The sequence below is a fragment of the Xyrauchen texanus genome, chromosome 2 (genome assembly GCF_025860055.1).
Source record: "Xyrauchen texanus isolate HMW12.3.18 chromosome 2, RBS_HiC_50CHRs, whole genome shotgun sequence".
Classification (NCBI taxonomy): Eukaryota; Metazoa; Chordata; class Actinopteri; order Cypriniformes; family Catostomidae; genus Xyrauchen; species Xyrauchen texanus.
Window position 1 is genome coordinate 17,534,135 of NC_068277.1, and position 20,056 is coordinate 17,554,190.

General features: G+C 38.1%; 3 protein-coding genes across 5 annotated transcripts in view; all 3 read left to right on the forward strand.

Annotated features, from left to right (window-relative positions):
- Positions 1-151: 151 nt before the first annotated feature.
- Positions 152-1,108, forward strand: LOC127652977 (mRNA decay activator protein ZFP36L2-like; the record flags this gene model as incomplete). The annotated part of the gene is made up of 1 exon (XM_052139440.1): positions 152-1,108. A coding segment is annotated over one exon (957 nt), but the record flags the coding sequence as incomplete, so codon positions are not given.
- Positions 1,109-2,225: 1,117 nt separating this feature from the next.
- Positions 2,226-9,592, forward strand: taf6l (TAF6-like RNA polymerase II, p300/CBP-associated factor (PCAF)-associated factor). The gene is given in 13 exon segments (XM_052144958.1): positions 2,226-2,370; positions 2,612-2,806; positions 3,851-3,937; positions 4,032-4,182; positions 4,299-4,349; positions 4,514-4,608; positions 4,728-4,802; positions 4,953-5,173; positions 6,998-7,130; positions 7,213-7,341; positions 7,570-7,698; positions 7,701-8,065; positions 8,189-9,592. Coding segments are annotated over 12 exon segments (1,917 nt in total). The 5' UTR covers positions 2,226-2,370; positions 2,612-2,659; the 3' UTR covers positions 8,523-9,592.
- A 7,703-nt stretch (positions 9,593-17,295) lies between these two features.
- LOC127656479 (uncharacterized) overlaps positions 17,296-20,056 on the forward strand; it is a 324,970-nt gene continuing 322,209 nt past the window's right edge. For all 3 annotated transcript variants that reach the window (XM_052144842.1, XM_052144829.1, XM_052144835.1), the window contains exon 1: positions 17,296-17,559. In XM_052144842.1, the coding sequence (XP_052000802.1) occupies positions 17,456-17,559 (104 nt within the window). In that variant the 5' untranslated portion in view covers positions 17,296-17,455. The remainder of the gene's footprint in view (positions 17,560-20,056) is intronic.

Below are 20,056 nucleotides of genomic sequence, written 5' to 3' on the forward strand. Positions count from 1 at the left end.
TACAATTTACCCAACTAATAATTTTTTTTCCACAGCCTCTAAAGTGTTTTTATCCAAGGATAAATCAATGTTTTTAGGGTTCTAAAAAAAATGCAAAGATCTGACCCAGCGCACCCTGTATATGCACTAACAAAATGAGTGATGCTTTTCTCTCACTCAGACCAGTCAAGAGAACCTACTGCTGTTTCCCACTGAAGGCCAGAATGAGCATCTCTTCCCTGAGGAGGGTTTGGGTCGTGGTAGTCTCTCCCTTGCTGAGGCCTTGCTCCCCCTGGTTGAGTCTCCATCTCCTCCTGTGACCCCCTGGCTCTGCTCTACCCGCTACAAGACCGAACTGTGCAGCCGCTACGCTGAGACGGGTACCTGCAAGTATGCCGACCGCTGCCAGTTTGCTCACGGCCTCCATGATCTTCATGTCCCTTCTCGCCATCCTAAGTACAAAACTGAGATGTGTCGTACCTTCCACACGGCTGGATACTGCATTTATGGCACTCGTTGTCTGTTTGTGCACAACCTTAAAGAGCAGAGGCCCGTGTGCCCACGCCGCAAGAACGTACCATGCCGTACGTATCGTGCCTTTGGGGTTTGCCCCTTTGGCAACCGATGCCATTTCCTGCATGTTGAGGGTGGCTCTGAATCTGGCAGCGTAGATGAGGAAAGAACCTGGCAACCTCCATCACACTCCCAAGAGTGGAAGCCTCGTGGCACCCTGTGTCATACCTTCAGCACATTTGGTTTCTGTCTACATGGCACCCGTTGCCAGTTCCAGCATGGGCTCCCCAATACAATCAAAGGTCTCAACTCTAGCCACACAACCTGGCCTCCCCAAATGCCAAATGGTGGATCCCTTTCACCTGCATCGGACCTAAGTACCTCACCATCTCCACTATCCTCATCGCCTCCATCTGCGTTGGCCTCGCCGGTGTACCCTGATGGCTCCGGTCCAGTCACACCCCCATCAGTGGAAGTAGTGGCCAACAACGCCTTCACATTTAGCAGCCAGCATCTGAATGACCTGCTGCTACCTCTGGCCTTCAGGCTCCAGCAACTGGAAAGAGCTGCCCATGCTGGCCCTCAAGGTGTTCTGGACAGGCCCCTGCTGTCATGAGGCCTTTGGGGTGGCAAAATCCCAGACATGATGCCCCAAGTTAGTTACTCCAAGCCTTAAAGCTGTGAGCTTAGACTGTACTTTTCCAGCCTCCATTTTAAATGTATTTTATTACTGTGTGTATATAGTGTCTTTTGTGACTCTGCTGTTTTTAAGTCTCCAGTGATAGACAATTTATTCTCAGTCTGTCCAATACTTCAGATGCCAATATTTTTTTTTTTTGACAGATTGAACGAAAACCTTGTTTAAATTGAGGTTTCTATTAGTGTGTGTGTGTATATATAATGGATTTGATTGCAATATGAATGTTTCTAACTTATGGATTTTTAAGATTTTAATTGCCTTAAGTTATTTTGGGAAACTTCAGCATCTGCTCAATAAAACCTCCTAAAGTATTTTAAGTGTACTTTTGAGTGTGCTCTCTTAGTATAAAAACGACTGCAGTTCCAATGTATACCGTCACTCCTGAATTCAAAAGCTCTGAACCGCAAGGTGGGAAAACGGTGAAGAGTGACTTAAGTGTCAGTTCCTTAAGTCTTTTTTCTCTAAATTACCAACCTTGGCCACCAGGTGCCACTATCAGTAAACATGTAATCTTATGTTGCTATGTCATGTGCAGACTGTCATGGTGAAAATGTAATTAATTTAATATAGCATTGTCTATGCAATAGTGAGTGCATTTCAGAAGTGAATTGTTCCAGATGAATGTCAAATATTGTTGGTCTGTTTAAACGTGAGCTAGATAGTTACACCGCCAATGTATAATGCTCATCCAAAACGAATTGAGTGGTGAGCACCACCTATTAGTAACGCTCCCCGGGTTCTGCCCCCAATGATTCCGATGGTAAAACATTTTTGAAGAAATATATATATTTTTTTTTTTTTCAAGCGGGAAACTTGGTTTTTCACCTTGCGGTTCAGGGGCTTCCGTACATTACAGATGGATGGAAGGGACACGTATTATGTCACTGGATTGATAAAGGGTAAACTCTACAAAATGATTAGAATTTTTTTTGAGGATAGGAGGCAGAATTTGTTTTACTACTAACAACCAATGTATTCATGGCGTCATGCGCATGCGCCAAACTACTGGCCAATCAGGCGCTTCAAGTTCACAGTGCTGTGTAAACAGGGAATGGTGAAGCTGTGTGCTAATGTAGTAGCATGTAGCCATATATATATATTAAAAGAGACTTGTTATTTAAGAGACTAACTCGAAACTTCATGCTTTTCAGCGTTTGTGGACCGTCGCCATAAACGAGGTACTGTGCATGTTTTTTGATTAAAATTAGGCCAAGACTGTCAAGTGCTGCTCTTATGATTTTAGCGAATTCGTTTGAATTGAATCTAACGAACACCGCTTATTCCTAAAACTTGTCTCCCAGGCTAGATATATGTCCTGAACCGTTAAACTGGTGCATTTGTCTTGACTAGTTATTTATTTGCCAAACGTAATGCAGCTATGTCGCTTTATCTCATTACCCTTCATATTCTTGACTTCAGTGATCTCGGACTGATCGCAACCACACACGTTTGCCCGGTACCGTAAGCATGACTGAGAGGGAGGAACGGCGCTTCGCCGAGGTACCCCGTGAGTCCATTAAACTGATGGCCGAGAGCACCGGGGTGGAGCTCAGCGAAGAGGTCGCAGCTCTGCTGGCCGAGGATGTGTGCTACCGTCTCAGAGAAGCAACACAGGTCAACCTAAGAGTTAATTGAATTCCTTTTGAAGCGTGTCTTAATTGTCTTGTACATGCGTAACTGGGTGTTTCTTCAACCTCGGGCACTTCTAGCTCTGTGGATGTCTAGAAATAAAATCTCGTTAAACTCTTTTTATGCTGTTATTAAAAACGTCCAACCGTGTATGTACACGAACCACACGAGATTTTGGTCATTTCTGTTTCTGAATGTCCTGGAAATTCCCACCACAGTGTTATTTCCAATTCATCTCAAATTCTGTATGTTTAAAATAATACCGTTAAGGAAATGACGGGGATAAAAAAAATAAATAAAAGTCATTTGTAACTTTTATTTAAGAAAAAAAAAAAAAAAATGACATACTGCGTTGTCTGGCTAAGTCTATTTATATAGCAAACGTTTTATACACAATAATAATTTCATGCTTTTTGGATTAACTTTAGAAAAATACAACTTGATTGGAAATGAAGTCCAATAAAAAATATTTTGCTCACAAGAAGTTATATTTACCTTGAATTGTATTTGTTTCCTTAGAACATCAATTTCTCATTTAATCTTAAGTATGCTCTTCACTGAAACATTTGTTGACTTGGTTAACAGTACACTAACTTAAAAAAAAAATCTGAATTGTTTGGTTTGGTGGAAAAGACGGTACAACTGTGGGATCGGTATAATTTTTTATTTCTGATAAATGGATAGAAATTATTTTATACAATATCATTTTTATTATGAATTAATTCTTATGATTTAATATGAAGAAGTCTGGGTCACAGGTAAAACAATACCAATCAATACATAAAAGGCATTTGAAAAGTAGCCAAATTATATGATCAATGTCTGGTAAAAAGTTTCCAAGTCCGCTTTTATGTGACCTTTCTATAATGCACACACAAAATGAAATCTGTTTGTTAAATAAAAATCAACCCCTGGGACACCGAAGTGCCCATAATTAAAGAAATCACCCAACTTCACCTTGAATGCTGAAACACATGGTGCAAACAAGCAACCAAAGGATACACATTTCATCTGTTTGTCCCACTACAGAATAGCTCACAGTTCATGAGACACGCAAAGAGACGGAAGTTGAGCGTGGAAGACTTCAATAGAGCGCTACGATGGAGTAATACTGAGGTATGTCATAATTTCTAAATATCTGTGAAAATCTTGAAACCGAGTGTTTGATGAGCAATTTTCTGAAACACTTCATCTGTTGTATGTTTTCTAGACCATTTGTGGCCATGGTACACAAGAAGCCTTATCATTTCGTCCACTGAAGGAAGGAGAACTTTTTTTTGTAGAAGATCGGGAGATAAACCTTGTGGAGTTGGCCCTTGCTACCAACATCCCTAAAGGCTGTGCAGAAACGATGGTTCGAGGTAAGACATGTATCATGAGTGATATTTCATACATTGTATATGTCTTTAGTGAAGTTACATACTTTGTAATTTGATTAAATCTTTTGCTTTTGTTGTCTGTTTTGACTGATCGACAGTGAATGTATCATACCTTGATGGTAAGGGCAATCTAGAACCTCAAGGAACAGGTAATTTTCAGATATCTGAATTGCTGTTTTTTATATATATTTTGCTTTATTAGTTGACTACTTCAAACAAAAGTCACCTAAACATCAAGCGATTCTGTATAATTATGTGTTAGCAGAAGTTGTGGCAATTTCTCTTATGTGCTGAAAGCATCTTCTCTTGTTAGTGCCCACTGCTGTTCAGTCACTATCGGATGATCTGCTGAAGTATTACCAACAAATAACCCGGGCCATTTTAGGAGAGGACCCACATCTCATGAAGGTATTCTGTGTTTCTCTAAATTACTGATGTAAACCTTATGTAAAATAAACACTAAAACACAATTCAGACAGTGCAGTGTTGTGTTCTCTTGATAATAAATGTGAATATTTTTCCAACAGGTGGCTTTGTTAGACCTTCAGTCCAATTCGAAGATTGCTGCACTCTTGCCTTATTTTGTTTATGTCATCAGTGGGGTATATCAGTTTTATCCAATAACTACATGCATGTTCTACTCCATCATTTTGAGTCACTTTGACCAAGAAACACATTCTGATTTCTATGCACTCAAGTAAAAAGAAAAGTATAACATGATGTTCTGTGAAATATTTTTTGTACTTTTGTAGGTCAAGTCAGTAAGTCATGATCTAGACCAATTAAACAGACTCCTACACATGGTGAAGAGTTTGGTGCAGAACCCGTACTTGTACCTGGGCTCATATGTACGCAGTCTGGTGTCCAGTGTCATGTACTGCATCCTGGAGCCGCTGGCTGCCTCCATTAACCCTCTCAATGACCACTGGACCCTGAGAGACTACGCAGCCCTGCTGCTCAGCCACATCTTCTGGTAAAGATATGAGACCAATATGACAGACAAAACTTTTCCATCTGCCACATCTGCTAAATTTATATCCATTAATGGAGACACCGTTCCTAAACCTAGTGAGCTGTCTTGCTGTCCACTACCTACATGGCATTATTATGACTGATTTGGAACCTCATAAGTTGAAAAAAAAATAAAAATTCCATAAAGTGTGGTAACACATTTTTAGAAGCATATACTATAAATAGACAACAGAGTAGGCAGCATTAGTATGTTTATGTAGAGGGCACACACAAATAGTAGGTGAAGAAGTCATTTTTATATATATATATATATATATATAATTGGAAAGTATAGCAATACTTTTTGATATTGCATGAAATATATTTTTCATCAACATGTACTAAATCTACAGACAGTTTTGTCAGTGGATAATGAAACATTTCTGCATTTTTTCACATATCCGGCTCCCCTTCAGCGCCGGCTGTGCACCCTCACAGCCCGGCCATGCCCTCCTCCTCATCACACTCATCCCCTGCCCATTTAAGGCCGGGGCGCACCGGACTGCTATTGGCGGTAGAAAACAATCATTTTCACTAGCACAATCCCAACTCATTTAAGTGGTATACTCGTGGGTACTGTCAGAAAATTTGAACTAGTCCTATTGAAATAAGGTGTTAATTAAATTAAGTTTTGTTTGGCTTCATATATATATATACCTTAAAGTAAAATTCAAAAGTGCCAGATGATTAGGTAATGAAAAATAATTATATCCAATTCAAACATGAAATTCAATTAAGTAATGTTGTTGGCATATGTCAGTGTTCGTTCGTTTTATATATACGTCAGCTGCTGCTGAAGACCATTTCTGACCCAGGAAAACCCTAAGTATGTATTTATTTACATTTAGCGTTGTTTTGTACATCATATTTACTATCATAATTTTTTATATATATTTGTAAACAGTACTGTGTGAAAGTGTTTCACAAAAGCATTTGTCTTAAGATGGTTATTTATACCTTCAGCTTTAGTGTGTCAATAGGAAATATAAATGTTAGACTCTCAAACATTACTTTTGCAAATAGAAAACATTAGAATAGAAGTACAGGGAGCCCTGCAACAGATGTCATGGCACCCACAAAGCCCCCCACTGAACATCGTGTCTGTCTGAGATTACATATTGAGACAGTAGCAGTTGAGACAGCCTAAATAGATAGAAGAAATGTGGGGAATTCTCCAAGAACCTTGGAACATCCGATCTGCCAACAACCAAGACAAAATGTGTCCAGGTGTACCTAGGAGAATTGGTGCAGTTTTAAAGGCAAAGGTGGTCACACCGAATATTGGCTTACTGGACTTTGCATGACATTAAGTGATAAATGAAAACGATTTATTTCATTATTTTTTGAAGACATCCTCACTATGCAACATTTTTCACAAGTGCCTAAAACATTTGCACATTACTGTATGTATGTGTAATATATATATACTGTATCATCATTATGTTGGCCATCCTGCTATCTAGATATGGGTATTGGCATTGGCCATAAAAAAACATACTGGTAGACCACTGTGTGAAACAACCCATATTTCTCTAATCTAAATCTCTAAAGCTCAGTGACCACTTTCACATTCCTTTACCTTTCATTTTCTCTCGACTCTGTCCACCATCTTGTACTTGGGTCTTTACAGAGCTTGTTGTGAAGGAAACATTATATCTTATACTGCCTTAGAATTTGGAACAGGGGTAGAGTCCAACATTACAAAGTTCTCAAACAGTCCATTAAGCATGCTCATACCATTTTGACTGTTAAGAGAGTTGAGAGTTGCCTTTCTTCTGACTTGTAGGACACATGGTGATCTTGTGAGTGGGCTGTACCATCAGATCCTTCTGTCTCTGCAGAAAGTGCTCTCTGATCCAGTTAGGCCTCTGTGTTCCCACTATGGAGCTGTGGTGGGCCTGCATGCACTCGGCTGGAAAGTAAATCCTCAATATGCACCTGCACATGCAAATATAATTTGTACTCCCGAAAGTCACACTTTTTTGTCTCATTTTTTGAAAGGCTGTTGAACGTGTGTTGTATCCTCACCTTCCTGCCTACTGGGCGAATCTACAAGCTGTGTTAGATGATTACTCTGTGTCCAACGCTCAGGTGAAAGCTGATGGCCACAAAGTATATGGAGCCATTCTGGTATGAAAAGTACCCTTAAAAAAGTTTCATTTTAGGTTGTTGAGCTTAATTTTGCAAGATAAATTAACTATCAACCTTCTGATGATTAAATCATTTTTTTATTTCTAGACAGCATAAAATCAGATGTTGAATTTGTTTTTCATTGATTCATTTGAGGAAATTTCTACAATTGTAAAACATTTTTTACCCATAACACCAGTGTGACCATTTTCACTTTCCTCCCTGAAGGTGGCTGTAGAGCGTTTGTTGAAGATGAAGGCACTTAGTCTGACCTTGGCAGCTGAAGGAGGCAGTGCAGCTCAACAGGGCTCAGTCGCAGGAGCAGTGGGTTTCAGAGAAAGCTCTCCTGGTCTTAGCCCCCTCCCGAACCCCTCTCTGAACCCCCTCTTGGCATTGCAAGCCATCTACAAGCTGGTGGAGCTGGTTGCCCATGGGAAGAGTGGACCCCTGTATCTCTTCCTGCTATGTACTGTGAGCTGTACTCCTTTTTTGGAGACAGTCTGGCTGTACGTTTCAGCACTGACCCACCACTAGGGGGCACTCCACCTACAGGTCCTTGCCCTCCCCTAGATGGCAGAAAGGAGCCAGCAAGTGGTGCTGCCAATCTGGAGAGCACACGTAAGATGCCCCAACTCACTGCCAGCATGAACATCAGCCCACGGCAAGATGGAAGCCCACGCACAGAACCGCAACCACCAAGTCTGGCTGCTACTGGCCCAGGGAGGTAGGAGTTAAAATACTGAAAACTGAAGGTTCAGTTCACATGATGTTGATTGATTGTATTTTAGTTGCAACTAATCTTTTGAGTTGCATACTTTTCTCAACCGTCTTTTGTTTCTATCTGCAGATCCCTTGCCCGCTCTTCCTCCTCCTCTGTCTCACGTTCCAGATCCTCTTCATCCCGTCCAGGCCGTTCATCCAGCCAGACCCGAGACATTTTTCCCAAAACCCGATTCCAACCTCCTCAGGCCGGTCCTCCGGCTTTTTCTTTCATTATTGGTGGACGGCAGATGGGCCGCCGCTGCCAGGGAAGACGCTTCCAGACAAGCTTTACTCCAACTCCGCCTCTTACTTCCCTCCCACCGCGTACCTACGCCCACAAACTACCAGTCATCGGGAGGGTCAGTAAACCTGTGCGCCGCTGGACATGTTCCCATTATTCTCTTCACCTGCCACTTTAAAACACCAAAAGACATTAAGTTGATCCCATTGACATGCCACCCTTAAAAGGATAGTTCTCTAATTTACTCACCCTCATGTCATCCCAGATGTGTATGACTTTCTTTCTTCTGCAGAACACAAACATATTTCAGCTCTGTAGGTCTACACAATGCACGTAATGGGGACCAGAAATTTGATGCTCCAAAAAGCTCATAAAGATAGTATAAAAGTAATCCATTTGACTCCATATTTTCTGAAGAGATGTGTGGGTGAGAAACATATATATTGAAGTAATTTTCAATATATAATTGAAATTACACTTTCACATTTTGTTTTTGGTGGTTTGCATTCTTTGTGCATATCGCTACCTACTGATCAGGGCTGGTCAAAGGTGGAGATTTATGATGAAAAAGGACTTTAATATTGATCCGTTTCTCACACACACCTATCATATCGTTTCTGAAGACATGGATTAAACCACTGGAGTCATATTAATACTTTTTATACTGCCTTTATGTGCTTTTTGGGCCTTCAAAGTTCTGGTCACCATTCACTTGCATTATATGGACCTACAGAGATGAAATATTCTTCTAAAAATCTCCATTTGTGTTCAACAGAAGAAAGTCATCCATATCTGGTATGGCATGAGGATGAGTAAATAGTAAAGAGAATTTTCATTTTTGGGTGAAGTAACTCTTTAAAAATGGTTGGACTGAACAATTTCTTTGATCTCTAGACATTCAAAGCAAATATTATTTCTAGGAAATAATAGTTTAGAAAAATGGGTAACCTCAGCACAGTTTTTACTGCAAGGTTTAATTAACTCTTTAGAGTCTGATTAAATCAGGCTTGGTATAAAAACTGTTATGTCAGGATCTACTGCCTTTAGTATAATAGAATCTGCTGCCAAAATGTCTCATAAACCCCACAGAGTTTATATTTAATGTGTTAAATTTATAGCAAGGTGAAGCTGAACCGCCAATTCCATACTATTTCTTTTTGTGGGTGTGCATGAGTGACCAGCCACAAAAGACTATAGGTTTTGTTTTTGTTGTTCTCTTCTTTTTTTTTTGTACTTGTTTAAATATTTTTTGTAGGCCTTAACAATTACATTATTAAATGTAGTCACAAGTTAATTGTTGTATTGTTTTATATGACAAGAATGTATGTATACTTCTATTAAAGCTCCTGTAAGTTAAAGGGATAGTTGACCCAAAAATAGAAAATTCTTTCATAATTTACAAACCCTCATTTCACTCCACACATGTATGCCTTTCCATACGTTGCAATTAATATCACAGCCTGTATTTTCAATATGATGGCAGTGGATATTGCCTCACTTTAAAATGGCACAAAAGTATCATAAAATTAGTCCATGCATCATATTCCATGTCTTCTGGTATGATAGGATAGATTTTGCTGAGAAACAACCAGCAATTTAAGTAATTTTGCAGTGAAAATATTATCAGTTGTGTATCCATGTGTGCTGTATTAATGCTTGATGAATTAGTTGAAATCGACACATTTGCATTGTTTCAGTCTTTATAATAGATATTTTGCTACAAACTAATAAGGACTGTACTAAAAATGACATTTAAAAAGTGAACCTGTTGATGGCATCATAACTGAGGAGAGCTCTTTCTGCAGATTTCTACTGACCTGTTGCCTTAAATGGTCAACATTGTGGTGAAAGCTCCTTGTCAGAGCCCAGATTTGGTTACAGATGCAGCACAGTGATGCTTTGTGATGCAGATTAAAAATGATTAAGTTTGTTGATAAGGTGCATAATCTTTTACGCTTTTACCTTCATGATAAACATTTATGGCCTATATATTATCCTCGCTAGCTATTCTTATGATATTGGAGAGTTTGCTTGTTGAAGAGGTGCGTGAACTAAAAGCGCTGTTTTGGCAAATCAATATCTCACGTTCCATATACTGTAGGATGAAGTTGCTCCATAAGTGAAGTAGATAACTTGAGCAATTGTCATTCAGTACTTATATCTTTTAAGGGTTCAATGAATGCACGTTTTTCGATCTGAAATGTTCAACAGTGTTTAAATCTAATCTGACAGCTCACCTGTATTTGTGAAAAAGGTTGTGAAGAAAAACAGAAATTATATTCATCACTGTCTGAGTCAATGCGGCCACATCGCTTTTACTCACCACGAGAACCTTCAGTAACAAACTGTCCGAATTGCTTTGAGCAAGACAGGGTTTGACATACCCAAAAATATTTTGACACTCAAGGTAGACTTAAAGCTGAAGTGGGTTACTTTTTTTGTGTTAAAACACTCTCCTATCCCAGCCTAATATGCAGAGACAACTATAATTAAGCTACGTTAATTGTCTCAAATAATATAGTAAACACTGTGTCCCTGTGGCACTATACAATCTCCTCTGTTTTGAGCAACCTGTCCTGCTCAACACAACAACATTGTTCAATAGCATTGTTGTGGGCGGGACTATCTGTAAATTGTCCGTATTGTAACTGGAACAAGTGGATCAGTCCACGGCTGTGTCCAAATACCCATATTTCCATACTATATAGTATGCCAAAAACAGTATGCCAGTGCAGTAGTTTGTCCGAATTCTCAATATCCATAAAACAGTAAGCAAGGAAAAACACTATGGACCTGCTATTTCTGGTGAGATCAATTGGACATTTTACGATCCCATAATGCCTCAGAAGCTGAGGAGACGTCACGTTCAAAAAGCTTGATTTATAATTAAACGTGAGTTGGAAGTATATCCTGAATCTATTCAAACTACTTGCATACATACTAGGGCTGTGTCGATACAATCAAATATCGATATATCGTGATACGTTTTCCTCATGATATCGATTTGATCCATGTATTGTGATATATTGTGACACAAAAGAGACTGAAACTGATCCTGCAGGATTCACAGTTTCTCTCATGGACATGCTAGACCTCTATCACGTTTTTGTATCTAGGGCTGTTCAAAAATCTTGATTTTGTACTTAATCCTTATTTGTACAATTGCAATGTCAATTCTTAAAATGCTAAGATCGCTCTTTCTTTCGATCTGCAATCCCCTACAATCATATGTGTGTAAATACTTCCCATATGCTACAAAAAATGTCTGTGATTAGCCACCGGCTGGTATATTTTTTAGATCTGTTTCTCACCCACACCTATCATATCACTTCTGAAGACATGGATTAAACCCCTGGAGTCATATTGATAAATGTTATGCTGCCTTTATGTGCTTTTGGGGCCTTCAAAGGTCTAGTCACCATTCACTTGCATTGTAAGAACCTACAGAGTTGAGATATGTTTTCAGCAGAAGAAAGTCATACACATCTGGGATGGCATGGGGGTGAGTAACTGATGAGATAATTGTAATTTTTTTGGGTGAACTATGCCTTATGTCAGTAAAGCCCAGAGGAAAACTGTAAATCTTATTGCTGTCTAACTAAAAAAAAAAAAATCTGGTAAAAGTATCTGGTTTAAATTAAATGAATTTTAATATGCTTAACTTTGCAAAAGTATAATAAAACTAGTGCAGTTAATGCCAAAGCATGTTGCTTGTCTGCTTGTCATTCTATACATTTTCTGGGAGCTGCAGCATGTTCAAGCTGTTTTGCGGTTTTTCGCTGGGCCGAGGGAGGGAGAGCTGAAAGGGGTAGGTTTGGATGAGCTTGTGCTCAGTGGGGACCTGGCAGGTCCAGAAGAGGAACCTCAGTATACACTCCCTATACCTTCTCCCCTGCTTTCTCAAACTCACCTTCTTCCACAACAACAGAATTACCACCATACATTGACCCACCATGTATAGCAAGCACAGAGGAAAATCCTCCCCTTCACTAAAACCAGACCCCACCCCTAATCTGTGTCAATCCACTTCCACAACATAGGTTAAATTCAACTGGGAAGTGTAAGAATAAATGATATACCAAACAAACATGTCATTGTGTGCCTCCAATAATTGCCATCTATAAAATAGCCACCAGAAGATTATAACCACTAGGAGGCAGCCTTTGCAAGCTGTATTTTTTAATAACTACTTGATTTGACAGAGTGGTGTAGTGCTTAAATCATTTATTAATAATCTTCATTATAAATACATGTACATAAGATGTATATATACAAATATTTAACAATATTTAGTATATTGTTAATATATGTATAAAAAAGAATTAGCAACAGTGTTGTATTTTGTATCATATCACATACCTCCTTGACATGCACTACAATAAACATTCAAATGAAGATACATGATCTTAGATGACATGCCCATTTATTTTTGTATTTTTTATGCATCATTACTGCCTCACATGTTGTTCTTCAGAGTAATGACTGGGAGGGAGGGAGCAGGTTTGCCTGTCACAATTTGTGCCCAGCACTGATGGCTCTGCCTCCCTCCTCTGCCAGTCTGACATAAACCGACTGAAACATACTTCACAGCTTACTCTACAATGAGGTCATATACTCTTATTATGGTATTCAGTCATTTACTGTCCAATTCTGCAGTAACCTAGTTGTGCTGAACTAGAGGCAGTGTTGAAGTTCAGTTTGGCCTATGCACAGGGATGATGTATGGTCAGCCTTGTTATAAATAAAAAATTATGTGTAATCACACTTGTTACAGAGCTACTAACCAGTAAATAAATAAATGGACATGCAATATTGATTGAGTTGAAATGTGAGAAGAAAGAGACCGCAGAGTGATATAAAAACAATGAAACTAGTACAGCTATGAAGGAAATCGATACCTAGTTAAACGGTCAGTTGTGTTTGTGCAAAAATAATTGACCTCAGAATCCTGCAATTGACTTATCAGAATTGATGCAATTGACTGTTTAATAATTTGATGTAATAATAAATGTTTCTACTTAAGTGCACTCACTCATAGTGAAATACTCAAACCAGCCCATCTGGCACCAACAATCATGCCATGGTCGAAATCACTGAGATCACATTTTTCCCCATTCTGATGGTTGATGTGAACATTACCTGAAGCTTCTGACAGTATCTGCTTGATTTTATGCATTCCACTGTTGTCTCATGATTGGCTGATTAGATAATTGCAAAAATATGTAGGTGTACAGGTGTTCCTTATGAATTGCTTAATGTGTGTACAATGATACTTGGCATTAATCCTTGTAGTGTTGTGGAATACTAAGTAAAAGAGTGGATTTTGAAAAAGACAGAAAGGCACAGAGCTGCCAATTTTCAGGGGCATGAACATATCATGAGGCACGTGTCCGGAATCTGGTCTGAATTTGTGTGGGAAAAAATTGGGATTTAACAGGGCGATTTCCTGCATGATGATGTTGAACTAAGAAGATATGGTATTTAATTACAGTCACATCATTGTTGGTCAGAACTGCTTATTTTTACGTGATGATTCTGTTGATGGGGTCACAAGAGTTGTATTTAAGTCAGCACTAAAGAGTCAGAAAACAAAGAGTCTGTATGCTGGTGCAATGCTTGCAGTCTTTAAAAGCAAGCTTTTTTTTTTAAACACATTTGTCAGTCACTAGACCTTCAATTATAGAGTTGCCTAATAATCTTGTCATTAAAAAAAAAACAAGATAAAAATAGCAAATGAATAAGATTTTATCTCCCCAAATGGTCCTAATGACTGAACTGCTGACATTTTTTTCCTGCAATTAACAAACACAGGACACAGGTCCTTCACCAAAAGAGTTGTGACGTGAACTTCCCTGAGGAATTGCAGAATTGTGGGGGGTTCCCCACTTGTTTACGATTAGGACCATGAAACATCAACAGCATGGTATTGGGTTTCCAAACCCTTACCTCAACCCTTACCCAGCCTTCAACATGTCTGTAAACAAAACTTAGAGATCATTAAAGTTAAAATATAAATAACATGTCATCAATTTGTAAAACTGTATGTTTGACACAGTTTTATGTTGTGTTCATGGGCTGTATTTGGATGACCTTTTTACCATAGTCCCTAAACATTTCACACTGTCAACTGCTATTTCATTTAGACTGACAGTCAGCAGGTGTTACATGCATGTCTATATTTATCAAGGAGGCTTACATGTTAGCTCTGATCTTGTAGAGATGGTGTAATATAACCACAATGTAATTTTCCACTTCTAGATAGAAGTATGCAGTATATTAAAAGATTATTAGAGCCCAGAATGCAGTTTCCAAGTGTCTCTTGTGTTTTTCAGCTTACTGTAGTTTTATTCAAGCATCTCTCATATGTCCTTACTTTTTGAACATTCAGAATGCTTGATTATGTAGTTTCTTACTGGTTATCTTGTTCAATTTGGATGCTTTTGTTGCCCTGTCTACATATTTGAACATAAATTGTTTTAAAATAACTGCATACTTATTAAAAATATAATAATATTTTATAATGGGGTACGTGAAACATGTTACAGCACACATTTAAATGGGGAAATTTACACTCACTTAACACTTTATTAGGAACACTATTGTCCTAATAAAGTGCATTCTGAGGTGCTATTCTGCTCACTAAAATTATACAGAGTGGTTTCTTAGTTACCGTAGCCTTTCTGTCAGCTCAAACCAGTCTGGCCATTCTCTGTTGACCTCTCTCATCAACAAGGCATTTCTGTCTGCAAAACTGCCGCTCACTGGATTAATATTAATTAATCTTTTTTTTTTTTTTTTTTTTTTTTGCCCCATTCTGAGTAAACTCTTGAGACTGTTATGCATGAAAATCCCAGGAGATCAGCAGTTACAGAAATAATCAAACCAGCCCATCTGACACCAACTATCATGCCACAGTCGAAATCACTGAGATCACATTTTTCCCCATTCTTCCCATTCTGATGGTTGATGTAAACAATAACTGAAGCTCCTGACCTGATTTTTTCTGATTAGATAATTGCATGAATAATTAGGTGTACATGTGTTCCTAATAAAGTGCTCAGTGAGCATATATGGGGGAAATGTTTTTAAATATAATTTCAACAAGGAAATAAACACAATGTTATTGTTTTTTTTACATTTTAAAACAAAGAAAGTTTATACTGTGTAATATTATAGTTCACCAAAAATAGATTAATTCTCTTATTATTGAGGAAGGGTGAACAAGCTTCTATGGGTGTCAAGATTTATAGTGAATTAGCAGATATAGATTAGAATATAGTGAAACATTTTGGCAATTTTCTCAGCCAAAGCAATTGTATCACTTCAGAAGACATGGACTAAACCACTCAAGTAGTATGGATTATTTTATGCTGCCATCTTGGAGCCTGGAAGTTTTGGATCCCATTGACATTGAAAGCACCTTGTACATCCTTCGAAATATCTTAAGTTTGTCAGAGTCAGTCAGAGTTTGAGACAACATGAAGGTGAGTAAATTATGAAAAAATTAAAACTATCCCTTTAAGAGTCTTTAAGAATTTCTTAGTCACCAATCAAATGAGCAACTTTGAGGCATTGACCATGTTAACTCCATTGTAATTTTCAGAATTCACCATTGAACTACTTTTGCTTGTCTTATATGCATTTTATTAATGGGGATCTTCAAGGCTGCAATGGTTTAGAAATGAACATTTGGTGTATGTAAGTGTACCCCAAGTTAATGCCACTTTGTTTAGGTTTGTCTTCTTTTAGAACATTTCCTGTAGTTGATACTTGGGCATGAAGGGTCAATGCCACAGGAAAACAGGAAGTACTGAGACTACAGCACTCACAACTAACAGGAAACGAATAGCTGTGAGCAGGAACTTTATTTGTGATCTATGATTTCTCACTCTGTCTATCCCGTCTCTTTGCCAATCCCCCTTTTGTTTTGTTATGCTTGGCTTGATGTTGTTCCCCTTTAGAATTAATCGTTCTTTTATAGAATCTCCCATTTTCTCCCCAATTTGGAATGCCCAATTCCCAATGTGCTCTAAGTCCTCGTGGTGGTGTAGTGACACACCTCAATGCAGGTGGTGGAGGACGAACCTCATTTGCCTCCACGTCTGAGAACGTCAATCTGCACATCTTATCACGTGGCTTGTTGAGTGTGTTACCACGGAGACGTGATGCGTGTGGAGGCTTCACGCCATTTGTCAACGCCTGAATCTAAGTGATATTATATAGTCAAAAAGTGCTTAAATATCATTCTTTTTTGCACATAAATGATCGATTCACTTTAGAAGACATTAATGTCTCCACTGGAGATAAAATTGATTTCTATTATGCTGACTATCTGTGCTTTTTGGACTTACAAATATCTAATCACCATCCTCTCCCATTCTAAGGACCTGCTGAGCCTAGATCTTTTTCTACAAATCTTCAATAGAGTTTTGAAGAAGAAAGAAAGTCATACACATCTCAGATGGCATGAGGGTGAGTAAATCACCATCATTTTTTGGTGAAGTATCCCTTTAACAACCTGTTGCCATCAGTTTGATCCTATTGTTGTAAAGTACAGTAAAATAGCTACTCCAAAATTATGTGACCTTTGACATTACATAGAAGGTTTTGAGTAGCCCTGTCAATCTCCAGTCCATTCTCTTCAACTAGACAAGTTACTTTCCAGTTTTAACTATGCTGATAACAATATACTTGTACATAGTATAATATAAAGTTGGCTATATTAAAAATGTCCACAAAAATATATACATTTGATTGATAACATTCCCATTACTACTTTTTATGGAAATTCATTGGATTATTACATTGAATTGATCAATTGGTGACCCAGTATTCCCTTAAATCTATTTTTCCAGACAAGGGGGTGCCAGTTTATGTGTTTCCTGTGATGTGTCTATGAGCTTATCTTCTCCACCCTTTACTTTGACATTTGAAGCGTTCGTGAACTGTACATGAGGCAGCACGCGCTGAGCTGCAGCAGTCCTGGTCGTCGCTCGTTCCCGCTGCCATCCCTGACACAACATCGGAGATAAGCGAGGTGACAGCAGTTCCCCAGATGCATTTCAAAACATCAGACGTTTTTATGTGGAATTGTCTTGTATAACTGCAGTCATGACATCAGTATGGAAGAGACTTCAGCGCGCAGGCAAAAGAGCGTCGAAGTTTCAGTTCGCTGCGTCCTTTCAAGAACTCACTGTTGAGTGCACGAAAAAGTGGTAAGAAATTAGATATTTTTTAATCGCACGATACCTATTGGTAAAACAACAGCATAATCACATTTTTCAACATTTATTTTTTAAGTTTGACGAAGCTGACACACCTTATGTCCGCCTTGCGAGAGACGCAACGCGATAAATTTAGAACGCTCCCATAAGAACAAACGAAGCTCAAGACATTTTCTTTTCGTTTGTTCTAAAGGGAATGCTTGTTTATCTCGTCGCATACTGTGAATTGACACTATATACGTTTTACGTGATCCCTTCTTTCAGTTAAAATGGACGTTCATTACTGTGCTTCAAGTACTTGTATACTCTGGCTCATTTCGTTGGTATGTCTGAGTTATTTACTGAATCGGTTTACTTCTGTTTTACTGGCAGTTTCCCCCAATTCAGGTTACTTTAATGTTTGCACTTGAATTGCATCTTCAGTGACACAGTCCTTGGCAGTTACAGACCAGTTGCACTTGACACTTTTGATATGAAACTCTCTTTAAAGCTGACTCAGATGTGAAGGTCTTACAAATGTTGATATAAGGAGCTTTGAGCACTAATCATAATCTTGCACATTTCAATCTTTCACCTAAAAATATCTGAAAATGAATGGGAAGCTTGGGTAAGACGCTTCCCTTTAGATCAATGTGTGTTGACTGATAAATTGTAACATATTTAGATATGAGTTTAGCATGTGCAAGATGATGATGCATCATCCATATTTATTACTCATTTTTAAAAGTGAAAGGATAGACACAGTAGCAACAGTGATTTAAAATTCTGATTTGATTATTCTATTCAGGTTATGACCAATAATAGAGATGTTTGAATTGTAATTTTATTCATGGAATTATAATTGAAATGATTAATTAAATAGTAATACTAATAACAACTTCAACATGCCCTGGGGACATTTTGCCCCATTTCTAAAGGAGTCATCTTAATCCAAGTGTCAAACTTTCCATTTTAAAGCGATAGTTCACCCAAAATGGAAAATTCATGTTTTACTCACCCTCATGCCATCCCAGATGTGTATGACTTTCTTTCTCCTTCAGAACACAAACAAAGATTTACGTCCCTCCCCATCAGAGGCGCAAAAACCATATGTGCAAGGCCTCTATGCAATGCATAGAGGCGCCATGTAAAGGGGGGCACCAGCGGCTCACTAAAGGTGGTGCAATCGGCCACCTCGACCCCTCCAACATCTCGCCCGCAGTTCTGCATACCCGCTCGGAAATGTGTAGTTGCGCCCCTGCTCCCCATCTTCCCCTACTCCCAGATCTTTGCTCAAGTTCTGCAGGACAGGGTTAATGAATCATAAAATGAAATGCCCTCCATTGATTTACAGATGCTTGGGGTTGGTGGTATTAAGAGATGTGTTCCATTTGGAGCCAAGTCAGAAAAGGACAAACTAGTCCAAAATGACCTTGGGATGCACATGGATCAGCCTAACTTATGTCAGTTAATATTTAAAGCCTTTGTAGTGTCCTCTATTTGCAGAATTAATGCAATTCAAACTCCTTTTTTTTTTGGTGATCTTAAGAGGTGTATATTGATGGATATATTTGTCCTTATAATTACCCTCATTACCTATTACAACTAGTCATACTTCTGAGATATTGTACTTCTATTACAGACTTTTGTCTTTTCTCTAAAATCGTGTTTGTTCTCTTTTCCTGATTATATTACAATTTATAGACATTCCTAAAAATGTATTGGTAATATGGCTGTGCAATTTATCTAAAAGTAATCATCAGTAAATCTAAATCTGCAACAATTGAAATGCTTTTATCCCAGTAATCTTTTTACCGGTATACTGTAAATACTATACTTAAGCAATAAGGTACAAGAGTCCGTGCTACATATATTGTGAATATAGTCATGGCTGAAGGGCATTGTTAGGCACGACCCCATTATATCTTAATATAGGAACGATTCCTTTTTATGAAACTACATTCTAATCTGAGCTGCATCAACTTTACAAAATGCTGTCAGGTTTTTTAACTATCAAAAACATTTAGTGTGCATTAGCATTGTGTTTTAATCGTGGATTTGTTTGGTAATCAATATTCCATTAAAAGCAATATCTGAAACAAAAGTCCTCTCTGGAAATAGTGGTAACCTGCAATTGTTACCTCAATAAAGATGAAATAATATCTATATATAAAGATCTAATTCTACTTTATTTAACTTTTATTTAACTTTTTAATTTAATAGTAATGGTGTAACCTAATTTGTTATGTACATTTAGTCAGATAAAAATGTTCTTTTGAATTGAATCATACCAGTTAATTTAAATGATACCATATGAAGCACATTTTTAGGTTACCTCACAAAACATATTTTAAAGTGTTCCAATACACTACATGAGACTTTTATTGCAATGTTAAATTGGTACAAGCTTTAGTTAAATTTTTTATTTTATTACTGACAAAATTCACTGGCACGAGACAGTTGCATGCATGGAATGTTGTTCACATGTTATTCTTGTTAACATTATGTA